The sequence below is a fragment of the Toxorhynchites rutilus genome, chromosome 2 (genome assembly GCF_029784135.1).
Source record: "Toxorhynchites rutilus septentrionalis strain SRP chromosome 2, ASM2978413v1, whole genome shotgun sequence".
Classification (NCBI taxonomy): domain Eukaryota; kingdom Metazoa; phylum Arthropoda; class Insecta; order Diptera; family Culicidae; genus Toxorhynchites; species Toxorhynchites rutilus.
Genome location: NC_073745.1, coordinates 136,841,635 through 136,866,004, shown reverse-complemented (window position 1 = coordinate 136,866,004; position 24,370 = coordinate 136,841,635). Strand labels below are relative to the sequence as shown.

Genomic DNA, 24,370 nt, shown 5'->3' with positions numbered 1-24,370 from the left:
TAATCTAAATTCGACAAGGTATAAAAACAAAACCAATGTGTGCATCTTAAATCGATAGCACAAAAGCGGAAGCTCTGGTCACGTGGTTTACTGTTTCACGGAGAGCAAAGTGTCTCTGGACGTTCTAATTCAAAAGTTTATAGAGGATTCTAGATACTAGTTCTGATAATTTACTACTTGATGAAACGGTAGACTTTGCTACTATTGTTGCTTTTGCTTCTACTAATTGGGTGGTAATTACTACATGATTCGGAAAAAAATCCCCACTCCACTTCACTACGGGTGTCGCCGCACGGATCACGATTTCAAAGTGTGATTCATTCCCTAGCTATAGAGTGTGTTGTTAGATCGTAAATACCGAAGGTCGGGAGAAATCCCAGAGAGAGATCGCTATAACAATGAACTATTTACGAAGGTCGTGAGAAACCTGAGGAGCTCGTTTAGGGTATAATAAAGTAAAAGCAATAAAACGGAGAGGAAAAGAGATATCGCGCCTGAGTTAGATATAAAATAATAATGATATTCCTATTCCCTATATTGCGCCCTTTTGGCATGAAATAAGACCTCACAAGGAGGCCATAGGGAAAATTGATGTATAAAAGAAACTAACTTCGCTGAATAAACGCACTTTCAATTGGACCACGAACGCAGAAGCGTCGTGGCAGAAACTAAATCAACCGAGTAAATGTCTAAATCAACAATATCACATCTATGAAGGAGAGGCCACCAGAGGAGCTAAGGGAGCGACAGCGAGAACCACCGCCTAAGATTAGGAGAACCAGAAGGACCAGGAGCTGTAGTGAGTATATGGGGGCCGAATTAACTTCGGTCAGATCCGAAAATCCCAACAATCTTCCCTTTCCCCTCCATTTTCCTTCCCTATTTGACTTCACTCGGCCAAATCCCAAGTAACGCGGTACTACCGGATCACACCAGTAAGCGCATACTTGTTATGTGTTCTGCGTGACCTGGCCTACCAAAAAGCGTCCAATGAAGGGCTGTTTATCCCTTCGCGTTATCAGCACACCTCGCAGCCACATTTGGTGGCTCCAGAGAGGAAAGTGCAAATTCACCTAAGCTTGGAAGACACATGTGGTGGTTCAAGAGAGGATGTGAGGCTAGCTAGAAGAGAGAACTAGCTTATCTTCGGTTAAACCTTCTCACCGCGTTATCAGCACGACCTGGTGGCCAGAACGGTGCTGCTATATTTATGTACTTCAGGCTGGCTGGCTGAAAACCAAGGGGTAGGGCTAGCGATGCAGTTTTCACATCCTTTCAGGGGCTGAACAGTGCGTGTAAAAAAAAAGCTCCGCGCCAGACTACATGAAAATCGATGCTTTGTATTATTCTATCAATTTCTACCATTGCTTTGCAGTTGCGAACAAAATCGCACATCGGTTTGATGCTGACTGTTTGCTAAAAGTATTATGACTTTATAATAGAAATTGCAAATCCTCTGCTATAACGCTCTGGCCGTGCCAATAAGTTGCTTCGGTCGGGGCTTAAATTGCAGTATTTCCTCTCTCCACAGGATCCGTTCACATTTTGCAGTGCTCGTTCTCTGCGTTTGCATTTCGAGAGACCAATTTACCTCTTCAGCTCTTCAGTTATCAAACTGGCATCCAAGCAAGAGACGCAACGCTTAAAAATTTCGATGCTCCTCGCGAAAACCCGAGCTGCTCGTACGTCGAGTTTGTGAAATCGTTAAGTTGTAGCCAAATCAACTGTCATAAACTTAATAAAAGTGTTTGCGGAATGTTTATCTGCAATGCAAGTTTGCATTTGGAGGAAAATCGATAGACAAAGCCGGGCGACGACAAAAAAAGTGGCCAGCGTTCTCAAGCAGAATCCTAACTCCTCCGTCGGAGTGTATCGAGCTAAAATACAAGCCGAGCATAAAAAGGTAGTGGTTTTAATGTGCAGGTGGAAGCTAGCCACAATAGCGCTCATTTCTTTCATCCCCTCTTTTACTCCTCGACCGAAAATCAATCATTTTGCGAAACAGTGTGAAGAAAATGATCGCTTTCGCACACTTCCCATCAAGTAATATCAACCAAACACTAATCGATTACTCACAAGGTATTAAATTTTCATCTGCTGTCGCACTGTATAGTGAAAAACGTCGGCAAACTCGAGCTGGTGCTCTGAAAGTTAAATTTTCATTTTTCAATCTTCGGCAATGGTTTTGTTTATATTGGTGAAAGCATCGTTATTTTTTCGACACTGATGCCAGACTACATCATCGAAACAGCTATAAAAACCACTCAATAAAATGTTATTCCTGAGTCATAGCGTTTCATGTCATGAAAATCAATAGAATAAAATTATGTTGATATCAATACCATTATTATTTTTACGTTTAATGGGTCTATAATGTAAATTTTAGCAACTTTAACATTGGGTAAGAAAGTTGTATTGCAGAGCTCGGAACACTGCCACGGCTGCCCATGCTTTCAAAAACAGTAAACGGAAAAGTATTACATTCAATCACAATGCCTCGGCCAACGAACAGAAGTGTTAAGGCTCTCCAACGTGAATATGTGGAAACAATACGATCAACGAAGGAAAACATTCGCTATCCAACTCTTGACGAGTAAAGTTCAGTGTCGTTATTGTGCGTTGCCACTTTTACTATTGTGCGATTGGTATAGTGTACGAGTGAAGGTCATTGCTGTCCGCTTTCGAATTGACCTTTTGTGAAGTGGAACAAAGGAAGCAGCGCTCTTGCAGCTTGCAGCCCTTGGCGGCTGTTGAACATTGGCATAACGGGATCGCCATCGTATGGCTGTCGTTAACGGGAATTATCATCACGTGACCGTGTGAGCTATTCTTGCGCTATTGTGTTGATCCATAGCGCGTAGCCTCTGTCTCTCCCTGGTTAGGGCAGTAGAGCGCAGTATCGGAACAACTTTTATATTAAGGTACACATATTTAATATTAATATTATTGTTCAACTCATATGTTCATTGCTTAATATTATCATCATAATTGTTTTGTTATTTTTTTTTTGAGATTATTGTTAAAATCAATAATAGATTAGAAATAAGACAAAAAATTTTGTAAAATGGAGAATAGTGGAGGATCTCCAGAGATGGAGATCTCCGATAATGAATCCCATTCAAGATCTGGGAAAAAACATAAACGAGTCCCTCAAAAAGAAGATAATTCTTCTGGGGATGAATCTGCTCATCCTTCCAAGCCCCCCTCTAAGAAAATAGCAAGCCTCCCTTCTGAACCCACTGTTACTTCCACTCCCCCTCTCCCATCATCGATTTCGCTTCCCCCTTCTGATGTTTCCGATCCAACCCAATCCACGTCCTCGTCCTCGTCCTCGTCTTCTCCCTCTGTTGTCTCCGCTCCACGTGTCAGAGTTTATCCAGAAGATGCACCTGGAACTGGCCCGTGGGTTGTTTTCCTCCGACCAAAACCAAAAGGAAAAAGCCTTAACGTGATTCAGATCATGAAAGATCTGGCCAGATACACTTCTGTATCTGAAATTCGCAGGGTTAGACCGAACAAATTGCGGGTTGTCGTGAATGAACGGAAACACGCAAACGAGATTGTTGCTGACCAACACTTCACTCTCGAATATAGAACATTTATACCCTCCCATAACGTAGAAATTGAGGGGGTGATAACTGAAACGGGTCTGACGAGCGAACAAATAAAAAAAGAAGGAAAAGGCAAGTTCAAGAAGCTTCCCTCAATGGAAGTAAAGATCTTGGACTGTCGCCAACTCGGGAAACTCTCCCATGATGGGGACCAAACTAAATTTACGCCGTCAGACTCGTTTCGAGTCACCTTTGCTGGTGCCGCCCTCCCTGACTACGTTATGGTGGACAAATTGAGACTACCTGTGCGACTCTTCGTGCCAAAGCCCATGACTTGCAACAAATGCAAGTCAGTTGGTCACACTTCAGATTATTGTGCCAACAAAGAGCGCTGTGCCACTTGCGGAGAGCAACATGAGGGGAAATCCTGCAGTGCGACTGAGCATAAGTGTCCATATTGCGGAGGATCCCCACACGCGCTCTCAGCTTGTGAAACTTACAAGAGTCGCTGGGAGAAACAGAAGCGCTCTTTAAAGGAACGCTCGAAGCGCACTTTTGCGGAAATTTTAAAGGGCGCTTCTCCACTGGCCCAACAACAACAACAACCAATCTCAACACACAATATCTTTTCCACGTTGCCAGTTGATGAAATGGAAGCGGACACAGCTAGCGGGGGCACACCGTTTATTTTCAAAGGGAATCCCCGGCGCAAAAATGTGACCACTCCCAAAGTTCAAGAACAAGTCCCCCCGGTGATACCCCCAGTTAGCTTGCCTAAAAAATCGAGTGCAGCGGACAAGCAAAATCAGGTTCCTCCTGGCTTCCGTGGGAATAGTTCACCTTCGAACGACCCAGCACTCGAGGGGACATCAAAAACCCCAACTGTCCCTGTTTTTCCGTCCAGCTCGACTTCCCAATCGGGATTTATAAAGTTGTCTGACCTTTTGGATCAAATCTTCAAGTGTTTTAATGTTTCCGACTCCATCAGAACCCTTGTCATCTCAATGCTTCCAGTATTAAAGACAATTTTGCAACAATTGATGCAAACATGGCCCCTCCTTGCAATGATTATCTCTCTTGATGTCTAATTTAGATAGAGAGGTCGGAGATATCACTGTTTTTCAGTGGAATTGTCGTAGTCTTATCCCTAAATTGGATACATTCAAATTTTTAATTCATAATTTCAATTGTGATGTTTTTGCTCTGTCCGAAACTTGGCTTTCTTCGCGAGATGATATCTCTTTCCACGATTTTAATATTATACGCTTGGACCGTGATGACAGATACGGAGGGGTGCTTCTGGGGATCAATAAGTGCCACTCATTTTTTCGAATTGACCTTCCACCTATTGGAGGGATCGAAGCTGTTGCTTGTCATGCAAACATCAGAGGCAAAGACCTCTGTATTGTCAGCTTGTATTGGCCTCCGAGAGCTGCGGTTAGCCGCAAACAACTTGATGACATGTGCTCACTCCTTCCTGAGCCACGATTGATCTTGGGAGACTTCAACTCTCATGGAACTGCCTGGGGGGAACAGTACGACGACAATCGTTCATTGTTGATATATGACCTTTGTAACAACTTCAATATGACCGTTTTGAACACTGGGGAAACAACACGTGTGCCTAAACCTCCTGCTAACCCAAGTGCTCTTGAACTCTCGCTTTGCTCGAATTTACTATCGTTAGATTGCAAGTGGAATGTAATCCAGGACCCCAACGGTAGTGATCACTTGCCAATCAAAATTTCCATCACCATTGGGTCGAATTCTTCTGAATCTATAAACATGGCATATGACCTCACAAGACACATTGACTGGAAAAAATATACGGACGCGATTGCTCTAGCCATCAATTCCAGAGATGGTTTACCTCCATTGGAGGAGTATAACTTCCTTTCTCGTTTGATCTATGACAGCGCGGTTCGCGCTCAAACGAAACCCATCCCAGGTTCCACTATTCGTCGAAGGCCTCCCAATCTATGGTGGGATAGCATATGTTCCAAGCTTTATGTAGAAAAATCGAATGCATTTAAAGCTTTTCGGAAACGTGGAACCCCTGAAAATTTTCAGACGTATTTGGACCTTGAAAATCAATTTAAAAACTTGATCAAAGGGAAAAAACGTGCTTATTGGCGAAATTTCGTGGGAGGTTTGTCACGAGAAACGTCAATGAAAAAATTATGGAAAGTGGCTCGAAACATGAGAAATCGCTCTTCATCCAATGAAAGCGAGGAATATTCACATCGATGGATTTTTAATTTCGCACGGAAGGTTTGTCCTGATTCCGCTCCTGTGCAAAAAATAGTTCGAGATATACCACAAGATAGGTGCGATCTTGATTCCGAGTTTTCGATGGTAGAATTCTCTCTTGCTCTCCTTTCATGTAACAATTCTGCTCCGGGATCGGATAGAATTAAGTTCAACTTGCTGAAAAATCTCCCTGATGTGGCGAAACATCGCTTGTTGAACTTATTCAATCGGTTTCTGGAGCATAATATTGTTCCAGATGATTGGAGACAAGTACGAGTTATAGCTATTCAAAAACCCGGAAAACCCGCGTCCGACTTCAATTCGTACCGTCCAATAGCAATGCTGTCTTGTATACGGAAATTGTTGGAGAAAATGATCTTGTTACGCCTTGATCGATGGGTTGAAACGAATGGCCTACTCTCAGATACACAATATGGGTTCCGCAGGGGCAAGGGGACGAATGATTGTCTTGCGTTGCTTTCTTCAGAAATTCAAATGGCTTACGCCGAAAAAAAACAAATGGCTTCAGTATTCTTGGACATAAAGGGGGCCTTTGATTCTGTTTCAATAGAGGTTTTGTCAGACAAATTAGACTCTCGGGGTCTGCCGCCTCTATTGAATAATATGTTATATAACTTGCTTTGTGAGAAACATTTGAACTTTTCTCACGGAGATTCGGCAGTAAGTCGGGTCTCTTACATGGGCCTCCCCCAGGGCTCATGTTTAAGCCCCCTTTTGTACAACTTCTATGTAAGCGACATCGACAATTGCCTTACACAAAATTGCAGCCTAAGACAACTTGCAGATGATGGAGTGGTGTCTGTCGTAGGATCAAACGAATCCGACCTGCAAGGACCCTTACAAGATACTTTGAACAATTTTTCAACCTGGGCCATTGGGCTAGGGATCGAATTCTCCACGGAGAAAACAGAGATGGTGGTTTTTTCTAGGAAGCATAGACCAGCAAAACCAAAGCTTCAACTTCTGGGTAAACCGATCACTCATGCTATGTCATTCAAGTATCTTGGGGTCTGGTTCGACTCCAAATGTACTTGGGGGGCCCATATTAGGTATCTGAGTAAAAAATGTCAACAAAGAACAAACTTTCTCCGTACAATTACCGGCACCTGGTGGGGAGCCCATCCCGAAGATCTTATAATGTTGTATCGAACAACTATTCTCTCAGTGATGGAGTATGGCAGTTTCTGTTTTCAATCAGCTGCCAAAACACACCTCATTAAACTCGAGCGAATTCAGTATCTTTGTCTCCGTATTGCGTTGGGATGTATGCCCTCAACGCATACCATGAGTCTCGAGGTTTTGGCAGGCGTACTCCCACTAAAAGATCGCTTCAATTTATTATCTCTTCGGTTCCTCATCCGGTGTAAGGTTATGAATCCATTGGTGATCGGAAATTTTGGGCAATTGATCGAGCTAAATTTTCATTCTGGATTCATGAATTCATATCATGAATTCACCTCTATGCAGGTTGTTCCTTCCTCTTATATTCCCAACCGTGTTTGTTTTCCTGACTACATCAATTCCTCTGTACATTTCGATCTGTTCATGAAGGAGAAAATCCATGAAAATCCAGATTATCTTAGATTGGGGTTCGTTCCTACAATCTCATGCAAAGTATGGGCGTATCAATTGTGATAATATATACTTTACTGATGGGTCCTCTTTGAATGAGTCCACTGGATTTGGAGTGTTCAACGTATTTTTAGCACCTCACACAGTCTTCAGAATCCTTGCTCGGTATATATTGCTGAATTGGCAGCGATATACTGGGCGCTGGACAGCGTCGCCTCACGACCTGTTGAACACTATTACATTGTAACGGATAGTCTTAGCTCTGTCGAAGCTATCCGTTCAGTGAGGCCGGAAAAGCACTCGCCGTACTTCCTTGAGAGAATACGAGAAATTTTGAGTGCTTTATCCAGACGCTGTTATGTCATTACCTTTGTCTGGGTCCCTTCACATTGCTCAATTCCGGGTAATGAGAGGGCTGACTCATTGGCAAAGGTAGGTGCAATTGAAGGCGATATTTATCAGCGTCAAATCGCCTTCAATGAATTTTATTCTTTAGTTCGCAAAAATACCATCGCTAACTGGCAACGCAAGTGGAATGAAGATGAATTGGGCCGGTGGTTTCACTCGATTATCCCTAAGGTTAGCCTCAAACCGTGGTTCAAAAGTCTAGACTTGAGTCGGGACTTTATCCGCACCTTCTCCCGACTCATGTCCAATCACTGTTCGTTAGATGCACTACTCTTCCGTTTCAATCTTGCCAGCAGCAATCTCTGCGTTTGTGGCCAAGGTTATCACGACATCGAGCACATTGTTTGGTCGTGCGAGGTGTATCTGGTCGCCAGATCGAATTTAGAAAACTCCCTTCGGGCCCGAGGAAGACAGCCCAATGTGCCGGTGAGAGATGTGTTGGCTCGGTTAGACCTTGATTACATGTCCCATATATATGTTTTCCTTAAAGCTATAGATCTTCGTGTGTGATTGTCCCTACATCCTTATACCCTCCTTTCCTTCCTTTGCGGGTAATTCGTCCCCTTGCTATAAATAGTAGAATAAGTTGAAATGTAAATAAACTATAGATATACGAATAGATTTAAGAATTGAGTGTTCATCAACATTGTTACAATTTCCTTATATCCCATCCTTCTCCTAAAAATATGTCACCCTTCTAAACTCGAGTACACCGCGAGTAATCGGTTTTCCACCTTACTAACCATAGATGTAAGAAAATTGTTTCTATATATATATATATATATATATATATATATATATATATATATATATATATAGTTTTAAAAATATATTTAAGAATTCGGCTCCTTTAAACTTAAGTAACTGAGCCTGTAAAAATAAACGAATTAAAAAAAAAAGAAAAACGAAGGAAAACATTAAGGAATTATCAACATCGAGTTACTATGCGGAAGAGCCCCAATTCGCATGTGTTATAAATTTGCTCATGTTACGCTCGCGTATAATCAGAATTACTGCGCCATTGTGGCAGCCATTTGTGGCTAGCTTCCACCTTCACCTTAAATCGTGACGATAAACGAGACAAATACGATTCCGGATGCGATGATGCTGACGAAGTGTGATTGCGTTGTGATGAACGATGAAACCAACGTCAAGGCAAATTTCGAACCGCTACCAAGAGCAGGAAGTGCCGGGCCATTCGTCCACCGGAAGCTTAGCTAAATGTTTTTTTTCTGTAATTTTACTTTAATTTTTTTGATTCTTTGAACTGAACATTAATGAATTTACATACATATTTGCTTGATAGAATTTTGCTCGTAACACCATTTTTGCTCTATGACGCGTTTGTTCCAGTGATTCAAAAGTTATATCTTCGATATTATAGATAAGGAACAATGAGAAATTATTCGGAAGAATCGGAAAGGTTCGATGAATGGATACACAAATGGAGAAAATCAAACAGGTAAGTTATCAGTATCAAAGAGTGAGTCACTTGAAAATTTCGCTTACCGTAATATTTTACTATCTTTCTCAAATTGGCGGTGGCATCCAATGCAAACGGGATCACTTTCAGCCCAGGGACCTACTGCCAGAGGTTCGACCTCGATTATCTTCGTCCCAGCTTCGAGATTCCGCGAGGCAACTAAATAGCTGAAACATGTATGTTATATATTAGTTAATTTTGTTTTAACAAACCCAAATTACTAACCGGCCACAAATGTCCGACTTTTTCACCATGTAAGGTTTGTTGTTGTTTTCTTCTGTTGCTGGGAGGTCATTTGATTTTTGGGTTTCTGTTTTTTCACTTTCATTTTCTCGTTCGTTGGAGTTGTGTTGTTGGTTTTTTGGTTTCCTATGTTTCTGTGAAAAAAATAAGAATGAGAAATTTAATGACGTTTGTGATAATATTTCCTGTGCTTCATTTGAATCCCCCAGGGGAGTTATCTTGCGATGGTAATATTAAATTGTGTACGTTTTCATTGAGGGTTCCCCACCTATGAATATTCATATCATCCGTTATTTCAATATTTCCAGTTTTTGGTCCTAATGGGTTCGTCGAGTTTTTCAGACTGCATTTTCCAGGTCGCAAAAATAAAAATATGTTCCGAATGTTCAATCCACACACGAGTGATAATTTCGTCACAGATTGCGCGCCTCGTCAGATTGTGGTGTGCATATTATTTTGTATTGTGTGGCAGGAATAAATTTTACGCCCTGAGGCGGTGATCAACTGCATGCCATACAATGAAAAATTTTTTATTGCTTGCGCACGAGTCGTCACCTGGGTATTGATTAAATGTTTTTCATTTTAATGTTTATTTAATTAACTGTTCATCAGTGCACGGTTTCGGGTACGATAACGGGTTTTGCCCTGGGGAGACGCCCGCTTCATTTTTTCGAACGAAAAGAACATCGAGTGGTGAGCATTCATAATTTCATTTGTCGGAACTTGACTTTGGGACTTTTAATTCGATAAATGGATAAATAGATAAATGCGTTCTGGTAAATCTTGGATACGATTTGGTTTTCTAGGATTGACGTTTCTTTGACATCCACTTTCTCGTGCGATAACATCTCCGCCCATATAGCAACATTTTTCTATGTCATTCATGTGTAAATATCCGGTATCCGGTATCAGGTATCCGGATCCAACTGACCGGTTTCTTTTCGCGGGAATTTTCATGAAGTTTGCAAACAAGCAAAAAGTCACTCATTAGGTTTTGGAACACATTATTCATCCACATTTGGAAGGACCAAACGAGAGAATAACATCTTTCTAAAGTGGATGAACATCTGATTGAAAACAACATAGCGTTACGTTAGTACGACAAGCGAGTTGCAAGCGAACATGGATATTGAAACATTTTATAGCACCAGAAAAAAAACCCGAATGAAATACCGATAATTTAAAATTTATTATCAATGTATCTATTTCTACAGTTGAATAAAAAAAATTAAATTATAGGGCGCTACGAACATAAATGTTTATGATGACATTATCTACATCATCTGTTATTTCATTCTACTTTTCCTCACCCCAACACATTTGGTCACATCTATGAATAGGATTGCCTGATCTGGGTCAACATTAGGAACAACAACATTGCCCATGGCATATAAGCAAGAAGTGGCGGGAAAATAAACAATTATCACAGACATTTGCGAAAGTTAGACACGATCTGAATTCATGTTTTCGTTCCTATATTGCTAAGTCCGTCCCGCGTTTTTCTCTTGCTCGTTGCATCGAACATGCGCACGGAACATGGTAGACTGGTTCAGATACAAACTCGAATCCGAACTACAATGCCATAGCCATTGCTTGGTAATCACTCGTAGTGAGTATGCACGTGTGTCACCAAAGAATTTGTCGCTTCAATTTAATGACTCGTTGGTAATTTTAATTAAGTCGAACGTGTGAAAATTTCAAAGATGTGCGTTTTAATTTGGGTATTCTTTATGTGAATGTCAAACGCTCTTAACACAGACAGTGCCCCCAAACCAAATCACTAGCTGTATGGCGAATATTGTAGAGGATAATAAATAAGAAATGTGTGGTTTGACATAGGATCAATAGCGAAGAACGTACTTTTTCGTTTATTTCACGCCATCCTCAAAAGCTTCGATATAAAAATTTGAAAAAAATTCTCACTACGGTGTATCAAAAAAAAAAAATTATTAAAAAAAATGTCATCGGAAATTTAAGTACTGAAAAAAAAAATACTGAAATTTTGATTTTTTTTTTTGGATTTAGAGATTCAGTACTACTGATGGGGCTTACCCGTTCCTGATCGAAGGGTTTTCCACCGTCAGTATGCGACGGCCCAAAAGAATTCTTGTTGTGGTGAATCACACCGTCGAGAATGGATTTGATGGCTGCGTATTGGATGGTTTTCCATAAACTTGAGAGATGTCGTCACAAAACGAAGAATTTCCAAATTTTCGATTTTCTTCTGGCTTCTTCACGGGAAAAGAAAAGACGTCTGACTTCTGTCGGTTTCCAAGCGAATATATATTTCTCATAGCCTCCTTGCAGTTACAATATTTAAAAAAATGGAAAAAATTATGACATACTTCAACATTCCGGCCACCTTGAACTGGTTTAGCTAGTTCAATTCTATTACTTAACAATGTTGTCGTTGTTTTTAAACTAAATATCTAAAGATTCGAGACTAGTCTCAGTTGTTGTGAAGACGCAACAGAAGCACGTGATTTGCCGGCAACGATCGGTTTGTTATGGTTCGCCGGGCATTGAACTCGATGTAGATTGTTATAAGTAGCCCAGGGTATCGTCATCTGGGGATTGAAAAGACCAGGTAGACCTGACAAGATAAAGATACGTATTGGAACCGCAATTACCTGCTTGGTTCCCACGAAGGCATCGAGCAAATTTTGGCGTGCTCTACCAGGTCTCATTTTTCAGGATCCGGATGATGATTTTCTGCTGTTGGTAATAGCGCAATCTTCGCTACAGGTCTGACGATTGCTTCGGATGATGCAGTCTTCAGGGTGACGACACGTACCACTCCGTCTTTGCCCGGATGAACCTTAGTGATCCTTCCGAGCGGCCATTGTATTGGTGGTAGATTGTCGTCTTTGATTACCACGACGGCACCTGGTTTGATGGTTACTGGTGGCTTGGACCTTGTAACGCGTGACTGGAGTTGCTGGAGGTATTCTGGTGCCCATCTGGACCAGATTCGTTGGAGTCGCTTCTGAGCGAGCTCAAAGTGCGTCAGACGATTATCCGGAATGTCGCACAAGTTGTTTTCCGGAACGGCTTGGAAACTGGCTCCAATCAGGAAATGTCCTGGAGTTAAGACTTCCAGGTCTGAAGGATCGGTTGGAATTGGAACCAGGGGCCTCGAATTCAGGCACATTTCAATTTGGGCCAATAAAGTGCACATGTCCTCGTAGCCAACGTTTACATTGCCGATTTCACGTAACAGGTGATGCTTAGCTGATGTAACGGCTGCTTCCCACAGCCCTCCAAAATGTGGTGCTCGCGGAGGGGTGAAACGCCAGATAATCTCGTTCTCTGCACACCAGTCTAGGATCTGCTTTCGTTCGGTTTGGTTGGATTTTAACATGGCGTAGAGTCTGTGCAGTTCGTTTGCTGCGCCCTTGAAGGCGGTGCCGTTGTCGCTGTGGATTTCCTTCATCTTTCCACGGCGGGCGACGAAACGGCGGAGAGCGGCCATAAAAGCCGGTGTTGACATATCAGATACAAGCTCGATATGGACGGCACGTATAGCGAAGCATACAAATATTGCGATGTACGCTTTAGTAGGAGTCCGGTTACGCACCGGAGATTTGATATATACGGGACCGCAGTAATCAATACCGCATACGGCGAATGGTCTGGTCGGAGTCACTCTTGTTGTAGGCAGGTCGGCGATACTCTGCTGCACCAGGGTGGGTTTGTTGCGGAAGCACGTGTGACATTGGTGGTACGTGCGGCGAACTAAGTTACGGCCACCGATGATCCAGAATTTCTGGCGAATCGAAGAAAGCATCAACTGGGGACCGGCATGGAGCAGCATATGGTGGTAGTACTTGGCTAGCAGGACGGATAACCGGTGCTTCGACGAGAGGACAATTGGGAACTTTACATCTTCGGACACGGGGGCGTTGCCGAGTCTTCCACCAACTCGGATGACACCTTCCTTGCTGACTTTCGGTTGCAACCACTTCAATGCTGACGATGTAGGAATACGTTCCCCGGATATAAGATTGGACATTTCTTCTGGAAATGATTCGCGCTGGGCTAGCCGAGAAAGGGCGATGTCTGCATCACGGAGGTCGTCAGTTGTTAAGGTCTCAAAAGGTTCGATGGTGGTCTTCTTGACGGCGGCTTTCAGGGCACGGAAATATCGCATCCAGTATGCAATAGATCGACGAAGTTTGCTGAAGCAGGAGTATCGGCTGAATAATTTATCGGAAAAGTTGGAATTGAGTGTGGCTATCATGGTTACGTTGTTTTTGGCCTCCGACATCCAATGTGGGTCAAGGGATGGCATTTCGTTAACAGGCCAATCGGATGGTGGCAGGGATAACCAGTTCGGACCGTTCCACCAAATGGGAAGTTGTTTGAGATCGATTGGATTGACGCCACGAGAGAGGGGATCAGCTGGATTGGATGTTCCGGAAACATGGTTCCAGTGGCAGGATTCTGTAGCTTCTTGAATCATAGCTACCCGATTAGCTACGAAAGTTTTCCATCGGGACGGCGAAGACTCCAACCAATGTAATACAGTTGACGAATCTGTCCAACAGAAGAATTCAGCAGGTTTCGGAATGGAATGGGCCACCTTTTTATAGAGATTGGATGCGAGTACAGCCCCACATAACTCCAGACGTGCGATGGTTTGTTGTTTGGCCAGCGGTGCAACTTTGGACTTGGAAGTCAGCAATTGGACACGAACAACCCCAGCGGATTCTGAGCGGACATAACAACATGCTCCGTAAGCCTTCTGTGAGGCATCGGAAAAGAAATGGAGTTGGAATGAGGTTGCGTTTGCTACGGTTACACAGCGTGGAATTCGAAGAGATGCGATAGTATCTAACGTTTCGTGGAACTCCTTCCACTTGGATTGCAAACGTGGAGGAAGAGGACGATCCCACTCATATGAATCTCCAGCTTCGGTTTTCAATGCCCATAGACGCTGCATGAAGAGTTTGGCGATAACTATGATTGGTCCCACCAGGCCAAGTGGGTCAAAAATCTGCGCCACGTACGACATAATCTTCCGCTTAGTTAAAACAGATGCTGGCAGTGGAAGTTGAACCTTGAAACTCATCATGTCGATTCTCGGTTCCCAGATGAGTCCGAGTGTGGAAACGGATTGATCGTCCTGGAGATCATGGTACGGTGCAAAGGCTAGGTCTTCTTCGGGAATATCAACTAGGACTTCTGGTGAGTTTGAAGCCCACTTCTTCAACGGGAAACCTGCTGCTGAAAGCATGGCAGTCATTTCTTGGCGTATTTGGATAGCGGATTCAACGGTGTCGGCACCAGACAGGAAATCATCCACGTAGAAATCCTTCTGGGCTACCGCGGATGCGGCTGGATAGATATCACTTGCGTCCTGCGCGATTTTCTGAAGGGTGCGTGTAGCTAAGAAAGGTGATGATGCGAAACCGTACGTTACAGTGTTCAGTTCGTACGTAGCAATTGGCTGGTTTGGACTAGGACGCCAGAGGATGAGCTGATATCGACGAAACGGCTGACGCAATAGGATCTGTCGATACATTTTTTAGACGTCGGCGACGAATGCAATTTGGTGGATGCGGAATCGGATGTGGATCGATAGCAGATCATCTTGAACGACGGGTCCAACTAGTTGCAGGTCATTCACAGAGAATCCAGAAGACGTCTTGCAGGATGCATCGAACACAACTCGAACCTTCCTAGTGGTGCTGGATTCCTTGAACACCGGGTGGTGTGGGAGAAAACAGTGTGGCTTGGTTTCGTCTACTGGATCCACGAGCTTCTTCATGTGGTTTAGGCGTTCGTATTCCTCCATGAAGCGGCAGTAGGCAGCTTTGGTGGTTGGATCTCGCTCAAGTTGTTTTTCAAGGTTCAAGAAGCGACGCTCGGCGATTGAACGTGATTCGCCGAGAGTGACGAGCGGATCACGGGTGAGTGGCAAGGACACAACGTAACGACCCGACGAATCGCGAGTGGTGGTAGTGGCATACTGATCTTCACAGAAATTTTCTTCAGCGGATAACATGAAGCAGGGTTCAACAGCTTCTAGCTCCCAGAACTTCTGGAGGGCTTGTTCCAGGTTTCGGTCTACAGTGGTGAGGTGACAAACACGTGGAACATCGGGTGATTGGATGACTACTTTCCCAGAAACAGTCCATCCGAACGAGGTTTCGACGAATACAGGTTTTCCTTCGCCGCAGGAAATCTTACAACCGGTGTGCAGGTCATAATATACTTCTCCACCGACAATCATGTCAACGTCGGCTGGAATGTGGAATCGTGGGTCGGCTAACGGAACATCAGGGAACTGCCACGAGGAAATATCAATCGGCGTAGTTGGCAGGCATACTGTGGGTTTCTTCAAAATCAGAAAATCGAGAGTTGTACTATACGAAAGCAACTTGGATTTAATCGTAGCAGTCAACTTGCGCTTGATCTGCTTCGATGCTTCACCGATTCCAGACACGGCGATGTCAACTTTCGTGCGGCGGAGGTTGAGTACATTGGATAATTTCTTCGTAATAAAACTGCACATTGATCCCGAATCTAGGAGCGCGCGAGCAGGATGCTCTTTGCCATTCTGGTCTACGACAAGGAGGTTAACCGTTTCCAATAGGACTGTGGACTGATACGACTGTGCCGACAAACTCACTTGGGGATTCGGATTCGCTGATCCAGGGGATTCGACAACAGTCAACGTGGGTGGATTCGGTTGCTGGGATGACTGACCAGACATGACAACTGGAGTGGATTGTACCTTCGGGACTGCAGATTCGTGCAGCAGCGTGTGGTGTCTCTGGTGACAATTTCGGCAATCATACTTGGACGTACAATTCCTACTTTGGTGTCCAGAACGGAAACAATTCCAGCATAGGCGTTTTTGGGATACCAGTTCTCTGCGTTGACAAACGGACATCTTGGAAAATGCTGGACATTGGAATAACAAATGGTTTTCTGGACAAGCAATACAATGCGGAATGAAACTCTTAGATTCGGTCGTGGCGGAATTGGATACCATCTTGAATGGCTTCTTCTGGTTTGGTGTGGAACCGGCCACCTTGACTTGGCCGACTTGATTGGAGCGTTGCTGCAGATCGGTGACGACGGACTTCAACATTCGGACCCGCTGGTACAAGAAATCAACCAACTCCTCGTAAGTGATGTCATCAGCGCTACTAGTCTTCTCCTCCCAGGCTCGGAGGGTTGTTGAATCCAGCTTGTAGCTTAGCAGGTTGATTAACGGCGTGTCCCAGTGGATGACTGGTTCGTTCAGCTTCGCTAAAGCCTTGACATGCCGTTGGTAGTCATCAACCAGGTCATGCAGCTCTTGGGGTGACTCTTTGTTGAGTGGCGGGAGGTCATACAAAGCTCAGAATAGCTGACGCTTCAAATAACGTTTATTGTCGTAACGCTTCAATAAAGCGTCCCAAGTTAATGCGTAATTATCCGCACTTATATCGGTTGACTCGAATGGCTTATGAGCTTCTCCTTCCAGTGATTGTAAGAGGTACTGCATCTTCGCTACTGTCGGAATATCCGCATTGGAATGGACCATGGATGTAAACGTATCACGGAAGGAAAGCCATCTAGACAAATCTCCGTCAAACTTTGGAAGGTCAATCTTGGGTAATCGCAGGTGGAAATTCGCTGGAGGATGATTGGCTGTAAAAGACGTGTTCAATGCTGGTTGGTTGTGATCTATGGAACGTTTCATCAATAAAAAACCTTTAGCCGAACAGTATCGCGCCTCGAACGTTGCTCGTTCTTGCATATGCTCCTCAAACTTCTCAGGATCATCATACTTTTCGATCTCCGTTTGTCAAGGAATTCGTTGTAGACTCTGTCCAACGCTTCAACACGAATCGGAATCTGGAAAACGTCATTCTGGTTGTCAAAATTATTGATGAACACTTCAACGGAATCACGAACGACGAATAGTGCTTTGCGCTTCATAAAGCATTCGACCAACTTCTTCTCTGGTCTGGACATCTTGGTTCACTACACTATCACCACTTCACTACCACCACAGATCGAATATACGGAATCAAAATTCGGAAGATTGGAACGTAAATTGTGCGTTGTAATGTCTTTTACACGACGCGGATATCGAAAAATGGTAAAAATCGAACGAATGTATCCTTCCCGTCACGGTTTACCACTTTTTGGGCGAACGAATAACTCGAGGATGGTGCGCAAAAACGAACGTAAAAAATCCTTCCCGACACGGGCATACCACCCACGCGAGTCTACTTGCCAACCAACACCACCAAATGAACTTGCAAACAAAATGGTGTACTCACCACACCTGCCCTTCTGGTCGGGGGAACCTTCGATCCGGTTCGAAGGACCAAAATGATGGGGCTTACCCGTTCCTGATCGAAGGGTTTTCCACCGTCAGTATGCGACGGCCCAAAAGAATTCTTGTTGTGGTGAATCACACCGTCGAGAATGGATTTGATGGCTGCGTATTGGATGGTTTTCCATAAACTTGAGAGATGTCGTCACAAAACGAAGAATTTCCAAATTTTCGATTTTCTTCTGGCTTCTTCACGGGAAAAGAAAAGACGTCTGACTTCTGTCGGTTTCCAAGCGAATATATATTTCTCATAGCCTCCTTGCAGTTACAATATTTTAAAAAATGGAAAAAATTATGACATACTTCAACAACTACTTTAATTCATATGTAAATGTGTTCCTACGGCTTTTCTAGATATGTATGATTTTTTTCAGATTTTTTTCAGTGTTGCACGATACAAAAAATATTTGTTTTATACTTCCAAAGGGTCTGCCTGGGTACGGGAGTAAAAAGTGCCCCCAAACCAAATCACCTGCTGTATGGAAAATATTGTATAGGGTACTAAATAAAACATTTTGACAGTAGTACCTTATATTTGAGTTTTTATATGGTACAACATAGGATCTTTGGTGAAGAATGCACCTGTTCGTTTTTTTCACGCCATTCTCAATAGCTTTGAGACAAAATAATGAAAAAAATACTGAAAGTACATCTTGCTAAGATGTATCCATCAATATTTTTAAACAATTTTTTCATCAAAAAATCAAATACTAGAAAAAAAATTGAAATTATTTTTTATTTTTATTTTAAATTAAATTCATTTTTTTTTATTATTTTGAAATACATTACTACTCTAGTTTGCATTCAAATTTTTTCCTACGTTTATTTTAGGTATATGTGATCTTTTTAAGAATTTGTAGAGTGTTTTTCGCGGTACTAAATTTTTATTCAAATGCGTTCGTATGTGTTGTTTTTTCCGACATGTAGAGTAATTTTTTCTTGAATTTTTAAGAGGATTGCGCGAAAAAAAAAAGTTTTTTGGCTTTTGGCCATTTTTAATTTATTTTGAATTTAGGGACCCATTTATATTTATTTAAATTTAGTTTTTAATACATCTAATTTTGTCGGTTTGTTTAGTGCATTGCGCTGAACAAAGATTTTTTTCTCATATCTTGAAATATATGAGATCATATTTACATTGGATTTAGATGGTTTACAAAATTCATAGGAGTCAGCAGTGCGATAGAGCTCTGTCAGAAAAGTAAAGTTCTTGTGGAAAGATCATTCGGATTAATGAGAAGAACACTTAAAAAATCCAAATTATATATTTTTAAATTTTAATTTTACAATTGAAAACCACGAATACAATATAATAATCGATTTCAAGAAAATAGAAATAATAATGCAGACGATGAAGAAAATTATTCTTGTGTCTCGCAATGCTCTTGAAAATTCAGAAAAAAAAACGCCACATGTAGAAAAAAAGACACATACGAATGCATTTAAATAAAAATTAGAGCAGAAGTGGGTCTCAAAGTTATTTTTTCTTTTCTAAATTTCGAAATGCCAGAAAATATTAGGTTGTCAAAAAAGTCCTGCGGTATTTCCGCGAGAGGTCGTTGTAAGCGCGTAGTTCTAGTTGTATTCATTGTATCGAGTCATGCTATAGCTTGTTGGAAAGGTATTTTTGCGCGCTATAATATAGTCCATGATAGTGTTTTGTTTGGTTAAGTCGTTCGTGAGTTATAGTGTCGCAAATATGGAGCAAAATAAAGAGAAAATCCGACATATTTTACAGTACTACTATGACAAAGGCAAAAATGCTTCTCACGCTGCCAATAAAATTTGTGCAGTTTATGGACCCGATACAGTTTCCATTTCCACCGCACAACGATGGTTTCAACGTTTTCGTTCTGGTGTAGAGGTCGTCGAAGATGCGCCACGCTACGGAAGGCCTGTCGTCGAAAATTGCGACAAAATCGCTGAATTAGCCGAGAAAGACCGGCATAGTAGCAGCCGTAGCATCGGCCAAGAGCTGGGGATAAGTCATCAAACCGTTATTAACCATTTGAAGAAGCTTGGATTCACAAAGAAGCTCAATGTATGGGTGCCACACACGTTGACGCAAAAAAAAACATCTTTGACTGTATCGACGCATGTGAATCGCTGCTGAATCGCAACAAAATCGACCCGTTTCTGAAGCGGATGGTGACTGGGGATGAAAAGTGGGTCACTTACGACAACGTGAAGCGCAAACGGTCGTGGTCGAAGCCCGCTGAAGCGGCTAAGACGGTGGCCAAGCCCTCATTAACGGCCAGGAAGGTTCTGCTGGGTGTTTGGTGGGATTGTCAAGGAATAATCTATTATGAGCTGCTTCCCTATGGCCAAACGCTCAATTCGGACCTGTAAATACCTGTTGAAGGTATTTATCGATACACCTTAGTAAGATGTACATCCAGTATTTTTTTTTATTTTTGTCTCAAAGCTATTGAGAATGGCGTGAAAAAAAAGGTGAATTATTCACCATAGATCATATGGTGTACCATATAAGGACTCAAATATATGGTACTACTGTCAAAATCTTTTATTTAGTACCCTGTAAATAATTTCCATACAGCTGGTGATTTGGTTTGGGGGAACTTTTTACTCCCTTACCCAGCCAGACCAGAGTAAAATTTTTTTTTGTACCGCGCGACACTGAAAAAGATCACACATATCTAGAAAAGCCGTAGGAACACTTTTATATATGAATTAGAGTAGTACTAAATCTCAAAATCCCCAAAAAAAAAATTCAAAATTTCAATTTTTTTAGTATTTCAATTTTTAATAAAAATTTTTTTGGATAATTTTTCTCGATACACCGTAGTAAGATGCATATTCAGTATTTTTTTTTTAGTTTTTATCTCGAAGGTTTTGAGGATAGCGTGAAATAAACGAAAAAGTACGTTTTTGACTCCTATGTCAAACCACATAGGGGTTCAAAAAAACCGCCAAAATTTTTTATTTGATATCCTATACAATATTTGTCATACAGCTGGTGATTTGGTTTGGGGGATCTTTTTACTCCCTTACCCAGCCAGACCAGAGTAAAAATTTTTTTTGTACCGCGCGACACTGAAAAAATCACACATATCTAGAAAAGCCGTAGGAACACTATTATATATGAATTCGAGTAGTACTAAATCTGAAAATCCCAAAACAAAATTTCAAAATTTCAATTTTTTTTAGTATTTCAGTTTTTAATAAAAAATTTTTTGGATAATTTTTCTCGATACACCGTAGTAAGATGCATATTCAGTATTTTTTTTTATTTTTATCTCGAAGCTTTTGAGGATAGCGTGAAATAAACGAAAAAGTACGTTTTTGACTCCTATGTCAAACCACATAGGGGTTCAAAAAAAACCGCCAAAATTTTTTATTTGATATCCTATACAATATTTGTCATACAGCTAGTGATTTGGTTTGGGGGCACTTTTTACTTCTTTACCCGACCAGGCCTTTTCGGACGTGTTTTCGAGCTCCGAAAAAATAAAACAAATAATATTTTTACGATACATTATATAATTATTTGTCTATCTATCTTTTAACGATAAAACAAAAATTAAACGGGAAAAATATATTCATAATCAGAATAGTTACAAGCTGATGAAGTAAGGAGGTTAAAAAAGACGGGTGGGTAATGTCGGGGACATAACCGGAGTGACGTAGGACTATACAAAGGGGGCAGCTTTTGTTAAATATATATTTTAAATATATTGTTTTATTTTCTTCTCCTACGTGAATACCTACCTATCTACCTGAAAAATGGATTAGTTTACTGTTTACTATTTATGAATATGTTGATGGTTCTGAAAAGAACCTTTGGTGTTGTGTTTTTGTTATCACTCGATATTCCCATCTTGTTCGGTTAAACCTTCCTGTTTAGCTATTACGTTTGCCACTCGCCACAGCTTTCGCAGTTGGAAAATTTCTTCCCATCCAGCTTGTGACATACTGTTCAGTAAATTACATTTAATGCGACGTGCCGGAGAAACACTTTGCCACTCACTGAAACTAATTGTTGCCTTGATGAGCGCCGAACCGAAGCTGCTCTGTTCTTGATGCGGGTTTTCTGTTTGTTGCGAGTCCAACGAGACGAACGAATGAGCGTTAAAAGGGAGCTATGGCAAAAAAATACATTCATTACGATTTGTTCGCTCATTGGATTTACATGCAGGCTAAAAAGGGTCCTTTTCAGGATCACAAAATTATCTTCAATCTAAAGAGTTTATTGTTTTGTTATCACTCGATATCCCCATCTTGTTCGGCTAAACCTTCTGTTTAGCGATTGCATTTGCCACTCGCCACAGCTTTCACAGTTGGAAAATTTCTTCCCATCCAGCTTGTGACGTATTTTACAGTAAATTACATTCAATGGCACGTCGCATTACCACCACTCAGTATCGGATTGGAGGTAATTTTAACCTGTAATTGAACATTTGCGATGACAGTGGTACAGTGTCAACTTTCAATGTGGGGTCATAATTTGGACCCCGAACTCTATGTTTACAAAAATGTCCAACTAAATATGTCGCATTACAGGTCCGTCCAACTAACTAAATGTCGAGATAAGTGTAAATTACTGTACTTTCAATCTAGAAGCAATTTAAGAATTGGTGAAAATCAATAAGCTCAGAACAACTGCCAAATTCACATACTCATCATATCCTGGCAAAAAATTATGAAAAAATCAATTTGTGTTTTATTATTATTTTGGATATTGGTTTAGAAAGCATTGAACTGTATTTCGTAAACTCTTTTTTTGAAGGTTTAATGGCCCTGATAAGCGCCGTGTTTTAAGGAACGGTTCCGATTTAGAAAACTTAGTACTCGTGGTTTTGAAAAAAAAACTTTTCGAACGCCATCGATGCCACCTTGTTCGGGATTTGCCACCAAAGCAGTTTGTATAAAGAACAAACGTTTTTCTTCTGCTACTCGCTGCCGTTTTGCGATTGAGTTTGCCACTCGCTGCAACTGCCTGTTGTTGTCTTGATGTCCACCGAACCGAATGTGGTCTGTTCTGAATGCAGGTTTTCTTATCGTCGCGAGCAGCTTTGCCAGTCAACTCGATCACTTCGGCGGCCGAAACTATATAACGCCGGCTAGGTGGACTGGTGCACTGGTACTAACGCGCTCGGTCAGTTACCCTTGCTGAGCAATTGGCGGATACACCTACGGGGAACGGCACACCTGCACGGTGCGAGTGGGACTTTGCCTTTCCCTTAACTTGTCCTCCTTTGTTACGTCCACGATGCCGATGCCGTACAACCACACGGGTTTACGGTTTGAAAGAAAATAAGATATTTTTTTGGGGTCCGCGTGTTTTATACTCTAGCGGTACACACTCACAGGATAGAGACAAATCGACAGACTCAGCCAGAGGGGCGAGTCCAACGAGACGAACGAATGAGCGTTAAAAGGCAGCGATGGCAAAAAATACATTCATTACGATTTGTTCTTTTCAGGATCACAAAATTATCTTCAATCTAAAGAGTTAATTGTTTTGTTATCACTCGATATCCCCATCTTGTTCGGCTAAACCTTCCTGTTTAGCGATTGCATTTGCCACTCGCCACAGCTTTCACAGTTGGAAAATTTCTTCCCATCCAGCTTTGTGACATGTTGTACAGTAAATTACATTCATTGCGACGTGCCGAAGCGCCACTCAGTGTCGCATTGGAGGCGATTTTAACCTGTAATTGAACATTTGCGATGACAGTGGTACAGTGTCGACTTTCAATGTGGGGTCATAATTTGGATCTCTATGTTTACAAAAATGTCCAACTAAATAAGTCGCATTACATGTCCGTCCAATTAGCTAAATGCCGAACTAATTGTAAATTACTGTACTTTCAATCTGGAAACAATTTAAGAATTGGTGAAAATTGAATAATCAGGAAAGTCCCCAACTATCAATAAGCTCAGAACAACTGCCAAATTATGAAAAAATCAATTCGTGTTTTATTATTATTTTGGATAATGTTTTAGAAAGCATTGAACTGTATTTCCTAAAATCTTTTTTGGAAGGTTTAATGGCCCTGAAAAGCGCCTTGTTTTATGGAATGGTTCCAATTTAGAAAACTTAGTACTCGTGGTTTTGAAAAAAAACCATTTCGAACGCCCTCGATGCAGCCTTGTTCTGGATTTGCCACCAAAGCAGTTTGTATAAAGAACAAACTTTTAACTTCTGCTACCTGATGCCGTTTTGCGATTGCGTTTGCCACTCGCCACTCGCTGCAACTGCCTGTTGTCGTCTTGATGTGTTCTGTTCTGAATGCGGTTTTTCTTATCGTCGCGAGTAGCTTTATCAGCCAACTCGATCACTCCGGCGGCCGAAACTATATAACTCCGGCTAGGTGGACTGGTGTACTGGTACTAACGCGCTCGGCCTAGCTACCCTTGCGGGGAACTCCAGATCAACACGGTTAGAGCGGGATTTTGCCTTTTCCTTCACTTTTCCTCCTTTACCATGTCCAGACATGGCTGCTTGGGTTGGTTTGTTGATGTGTTGTGATGCGAACCGAT

General features: G+C 41.9%; 1 protein-coding gene across 5 annotated transcripts in view; it reads right to left on the bottom strand.

Annotated features, from left to right (window-relative positions):
* LOC129769392 (SET domain-containing protein SmydA-8) overlaps nucleotides 1–24,370 on the bottom strand; it is a 43,764-nt gene that overhangs the window by 4,929 nt on the left and 14,465 nt on the right. For all 5 annotated transcript variants that reach the window (XM_055771639.1, XM_055771640.1, XM_055771642.1 and 2 more), the window contains 2 exons: nucleotides 9,511–9,662; nucleotides 9,312–9,452 (listed from right to left, as the gene is read on the bottom strand). In XM_055771639.1, coding sequence (XP_055627614.1) covers nucleotides 9,312–9,452; nucleotides 9,511–9,662 — 293 coding nt within the window. The remainder of the gene's footprint in view (nucleotides 1–9,311; nucleotides 9,453–9,510; nucleotides 9,663–24,370) is intronic.